Source organism: the organism of the source record quoted next, unplaced genomic scaffold (assembly GCF_019419815.1).
Source record: "Pyrus x bretschneideri cultivar Hongxiangsu unplaced genomic scaffold, Pyrus_bretschneideri_v1 Contig14, whole genome shotgun sequence".
In the NCBI taxonomy this organism is placed as follows: domain Eukaryota; kingdom Viridiplantae; phylum Streptophyta; class Magnoliopsida; order Rosales; family Rosaceae; genus Pyrus; species Pyrus x bretschneideri.
Window position 1 is genome coordinate 8,408,821 of NW_025999435.1, and position 5,867 is coordinate 8,414,687.

Below are 5,867 nucleotides of genomic sequence, written 5' to 3' on the forward strand. Positions count from 1 at the left end.
TGTCACATGACTATGTTTGGGTTATGGTCATTTGACCTCTTGGGTTGAAGATGGTATAAACCTGACATTATTTATTAAAATATAATTTTTAGAGGGTTACAGGACTAAAGAGAAGCTTCTTGTCCTAGCAGATGGCTTAAACTTAAAATATAAAAAATGTCCATTCTCGAAAAAGGACAAAAGTGGAATTTGGGAGATATTAGGAGGGATAAGAAGGTCAAGACAAGTAATAGGGAAGATACATTGTCAATTACTTTTGCAGTTCAAACTGTTCCTGCAGAAGCACGTCTGACAAGTGACAGCTCCTCCTTAAAACAGAAATCCAAGTGCAGAGAGAGAAACAAGAGAGAGAATGAGAGAGATATAGAGAGAGAAAATAAAGAAACAAGAGAGAGAAAGGAATCCCAACAACCGAGAGAAAGATAGAGAGAGAAACTAGAAAGAGACATAAAGATGATAAAAATATCGGCAGAGGATGAATTAAAAATTTGGTTGTGGGAACAACTGGGATGTGATCTGGTACGCGCCCTTCCTGCGCGTGCCATCGCTACTCTCCCCCTCTCTCTCCTATCTCTCTGGGCAGAAATTTCTTTTCCGCCATCAGTCCTTTGATGACCGCAGCGTGATCCGATTCTCTCTCTCTCTCTCTCTCTCTCTCTCAAGTTGAATCATGGCAGCGGTTTTGGATCGCAGTCCCTTGGATATGTATGAGAAAATGAGAATTTAGTGAAGGATAAGAAGAAGCAGATATTTCTTCACCTTGGTACTCTCTGTCTCTCCCCTCTCTCTACATTTCCAAATTTTGCAGAAAGCTGTGTTTTTGGAGATTGGGTTGCTATGTATAGAGAAATTGGTACATGGGATTTGTGTTGGTTGAATTATATTGCAGTAGTTGGGTGTGGAATGTGTTGCCTGATTGTTGTTTCCTGGTTCTTTGTTGTTTGAGTTGTTAAAAAGTAATGATCTTTTGGGTTTTCAATTTTGGTTCAGGAGTTTGATGCATTAATAGTAATAGTACCTTTACTACGAAGTAGTTTGGTTGCATAACAATTTCCATGGGCCATGTGAGTAGATTATCCACAAAACCATTTTCTGGATTTCCCCAAATACCAGAAATGATAAAACATGATATTAACCTTTCTCACATCTAGGTTATCATCTCATCAAGAGTGATAACTTTGTCGACGTTGTGATTGATGTGGGGAACGAATTCCAGACAAGCGTAGAAGAGAATTAGATGGATTACCACAGTTGCAACTAGGATGACAGAGGTCTCATTAATTGTTTACTCAGGTTCAATGGATGTTTATAGGCTCTTCCTTTTGTTTTACATTTTTTGAACTTATTTGTGGATAGGCTTATTAATTAATTTTCCCCTGGAACTGCCATTTAGTCTCATTTTACCCTTTTAAACTTGTTTTTTGTCACTTTGCCATCTGAAACTGCCATTTTCATCCATTCTGTCAAGTAGACCTTTCATTAAAGGGTAGTATCATTTGTTACGCAGGCAGAAATAAGCCCCATGCTTGGCAACATGGCACTTACGTGGAGATTTTGGGTGATCATCACATATTTACCAAGCCAAATGTGAATTGTGGCGAGAAGAGTTGGAGAAACAAATTAGGGTTACGTGAAAGAGGAGAAAGGAATTTAGGCATGTGAATCCAGTCCTTAAGTTCAGTCAACAACTAATGTCCATACTACCCTTTAATTTAAGGCCTATTTGATGGAATTGACAAAAATTTGGTGAATTGAGACTACATGAGATGACAATGGCAGTTTCGGGGGCAAAGTGAGGCAAAACAAGTTTTAGGGGGTAAAATTAGAAGGGGAAAATTAATTAATAAGCCTTAATTATAATTAGTTCAATCATGAAGAATTGCATTTGGATTGATTACGGTGATGTTACTTTTAATTGCGGTAAATTTAGTTGTTGGTCAAACTATGGAGGAAAGGAGAGGGAAGGATAGGTGGTGTAAAACAGATTATCACTAGAAAAAGTCGGTGGGGGTGAGATCATAGCTAAAAAGCTAGTGAGAGAATACAACAGATATTTTTGCAAACTCTTCCTTCAAACGGCAAAGAACAAGATTTCAGTTGCCAGTTTGAATACTTACTTACTTAATAGTTTCTGTACAGTGATTTGTATAGAAACCACTTCTTATTACTTGCAATTAGACAGAGATTTGTAGGGACTGGCATTGAAGTGCATTGTGGAAATTGTTTATAAATTCTGTCATGCTCAAAGATGCAAATCTGATTTGATGTAATTACTTAAACAGAAAAAATGTTGATGCGAGGAGATCGTGATCTGAATTCAGTGCATGCATACACTGGTTCTCTAAACGACGTTTTGAGGAAGACTATGCTCAGCCAGGAGATTGTGTTTAAAAAGCAGGTATTAGGATACTCTAAATCACGGGATAAAAGTTGAGTCATGCCCTGGCATAATTTAGGACCACAGTTTTTTGTTCATCTGCATGATTGGTTATCGTATAAAAAACAAGCTTTGCAATGGGAAAACCTTGTTGTCTATTGATGTTATGTAAGGCGTGAGAAAAACAGAATTGTATCATTTCCACTTTCTGCTTCATTTTGGAAGATTGTAAACTTTGGGTTTCACTCTAAAGTAGGCTTCACTGAAGTGGCCTTACATGTGTTTAAGATGCATATTGGGAAACATGTGAAAAAATAAGATAGATTCCACTGTATATAATTTTCGCTACTGATTTCCATACAGGTTCATCAACTCCATCATCTATATAGGATACAGAAGACGCTTATGCAGAACCTTGGCCCAGTGGAGTTTGGTAGATACAATTATAACATAGCTGGAGCTGAGTCGAATCTTTTACCTCTGAAAAATTATGCTAGAGATGAACCTATGGTAAGTGAATCTTTCACTTCCTACCTGTCATGAAGAATGGTTTTATGATAAAGAGGAGTGGAAGCAGCCACCGCTTGTGCTCCCATTTGGCCCTTGTTTGTTTTGTTGCTGTGTATTTGATCTTTTCAAACTGACAGCAGTAGGTCTAATGAAGAATATTTGGACCGAAATTTGGTTTTGCCTATGTAACAAACTTATCATCTAACGGAAGACGTGACATAGAACCGAGCGCAATGGCATTCTAGGATTCATCTAGCCGACCCCACTTAGTGGGAAAAGGCTTTGTTGTTGTTGTTGTATGTAACAAACTTATCAACTAATTTTGTCAGGATCTATCTGCATTTACTGTAGCCCGCGGCAGAGATAAATGAAACATCTAGTCTCTAAAGATGGGTCGATGATTAACCTAGTTTCATTTGTACTACTTATAATTTGTGGTGTTATTGTGATGAGCCGGTGCTTGTCTTTGAAGTCCGCTTTACACAATTCAAATTTCAGGACTTGTTAGAAGGGTGCAAGGGTGTAGATGATAAGATCCAGCCGAGGACTCCTGAGCTTAAACTTCCCTCAGACCAATTTCTTAGCTATATTGGTAAGAATCTCCTGAAGGATAATAATATCGCTTGAAAGTAACTCTGGAACTTAGGTGATCTGTGTTGTAATAATTTCACAGATCCAGCTGAGGTGAAGCTTTCCCTGAGTATTCAAGAGGACAATAGGATAGAGGGAGGTACTATGAGGACTTGGTTTGATTTAGAAACTCATTCCGGCTCGCAACACGTGATTGATTTAGAAGAATCGATTGAAAGGACATCAAATGAGGGTTTGGAGCAGTCACCTTCATTCAGCAGTACTGCTCCAATTACAAGCGTCAGGGGAACCCACAATTTAGAAGTTTCTGTCCTTTTTGATCCGATCATCTCAAGTAGTGTGAAGAAAAATCTATTGTTTCATGCTGCTGAGAGTTACCCTCATTTAGATGGCAGGGAGAGGAATCCTTTCAATCAAGGTACGGGTTCACATATCTGTGCACAACTGTTTACATGGCATTGAGTTTCTGAAATTTCAGTCTTGTCAAATTTTAAAATTTGTGTTGGTCTCTTTTTCAGGATTAGAAAAGTGTTCCGGTGGCATTGCCATTAACAATTCTTCCACCAGGAGGGAGCTGTTCGGTTCATATGAAACAGGGGTTCTGGACCTCAACAAAATTCAGTATGATGATTCATCTTGTCTCTCAAATGATCGTACAGTAGCCCATCTTTCAACCGCTAGCTCGTCACATTTACACAGATTAGTTGGCAAGGTAGAGGAGGGCACTCATTGTTTCGGAACTGGGAAAAAGCAAAATAGTAATAGCTCAATTGAAAGTTCTGAAAGGTTTCAAAAATACAATGCTGGAAATTTGAAAGTTGATGGATCGAGCATAAGCGGAATGGGCAATGAAAGCTTGGAGGCTGCGTCTAGATCAAAGATAGACCCCTGTGAAGCAGTTGGTTTCCACAGTAGTGACCCCAGTAATGAAAACAATGGGTTCATCATGAAACTCCTGAACAGTCGAAGTAGTTCGTGTACTTCTGCTATACAAGTGAATTGTGAGAACAACAAAATAGAAGACCCCGTATTTCCATATACTGATAATTGTCAAAAAACTGATCGAGACGGACATGGCAATATATCTTCTGCTTCATGTAAACCATGCTGCAATGCTGAAGATGATTCCAGCAGCGGAAAGACTATGCAGTCTGAGATTGAACTCGGAAACTCAAATCCCCTTTCCGTTGATCAGTTTTCAGGAACACATGGAGGGTCTCAAGTTTCAGAAACTTTAATGGGTGAGCAGGACCGAAGATCTTCTGACAACAATGAATTAAAACACAAAGACCTCAACAAGGGAGGAGATTCAGCTGAACTGGATGTTATGATCAGAGCAGCAGCTGAAGCACTTGTCAGAATCTCATTGGAGAGTTCATCCTGTTATCAAGATTGCGCTTACGAAGTAGGAGGTTCAACAAAGATGGAAACGAAGGAGAGTGAACAACCGCAGTGTTCTGATTCTTATGAGTTACTCACACTAAATCTAGCAGGGAGCACTGAAGATACCTATTGTGTGTCATCAAAGCCTTCTGAAGTAAATTACAGTGACAGTAAGGAATTTGGCGTTAAGTTGAGAAGGGGGAGGAGAATGAAAGATTTTCAGAGGGACGTTCTTCCTGGTCTGGCTTCTCTTTCCAGACACGAAATCCGTGAAGATATTACCATTATGGAGACAGTTTTAAGATCAAGGGAGTACAAAAAATTAAGAGGCAAGGTGGTTGATGGTCAGAGCTGCTGTACTCCTGTCAAGAACAAACGTTCGCGACTCAACTATGTTCCGCGGAGGAAAAGAAATTTACGAGAAGCTTGAAGTTGAGAATGATTAGAGATTGTGGAAGTATCTATTTGTACCAGTAGCTGCATATAACCGTAAGCTAATTTTTGGGCTTTAGAATCATTCAATTACCTTTCTGATTCATGTTCTGATCTCAGTATTGGTAGCCGGATAAGTATTCATTCAGAAATTCAAAAACAATGGTTGAGAATTGTTATCATTTATTGTTGTGCTTTCGGGTGAATTATGAAAAATGTGGAATTTTTCCTGTCACATTCCTACAATCTGAAATGAAATGAAAAGGTTTGTGCCGGATGAGTTCACCAGGATAGTGTGTGCTAACTTTTCTGATTGAACCACAAAATTAACGTCTTTTTCAAATAAAATACATTTTTTTTGGTCAAACGATGGATTTTGTTAGATTAATCACCGACAAGGTTTGAAAATACCATGTAATGAACAGACTTTGTAAGAAAAATAATAGTGGAATTGGGAAAAATTTGTTCAAGTAGGGAATATGTAACATGTTCTAAATACATGTTTGTGCGACTTTTATTCACTTCAAGTTTTCGTTTGTTTTGTTTTAGCATTCAAGTTGGCCGAAGTTATAGT

The 5,867-nt window shown here is 38.5% G+C and overlaps 1 protein-coding gene across 1 annotated transcript; it reads left to right on the forward strand.

Annotated features, from left to right (window-relative positions):
* The first annotated feature begins 212 nt into the window (after positions 1–212).
* LOC103964784 lies at positions 213–5,581 on the forward strand. Its single transcript, XM_048579991.1, has 8 exons — positions 213–216; positions 739–763; positions 1,508–1,654; positions 2,283–2,398; positions 2,741–2,887; positions 3,386–3,479; positions 3,561–3,896; positions 3,997–5,581. Exons 4-8 carry the CDS (start codon positions 2,288–2,290, stop codon positions 5,289–5,291), a joined length of 1,983 nt encoding a protein of 660 aa, XP_048435948.1. The 5' UTR covers positions 213–216; positions 739–763; positions 1,508–1,654; positions 2,283–2,287; the 3' UTR covers positions 5,292–5,581.
* Positions 5,582–5,867: the final 286 nt, after the last annotated feature.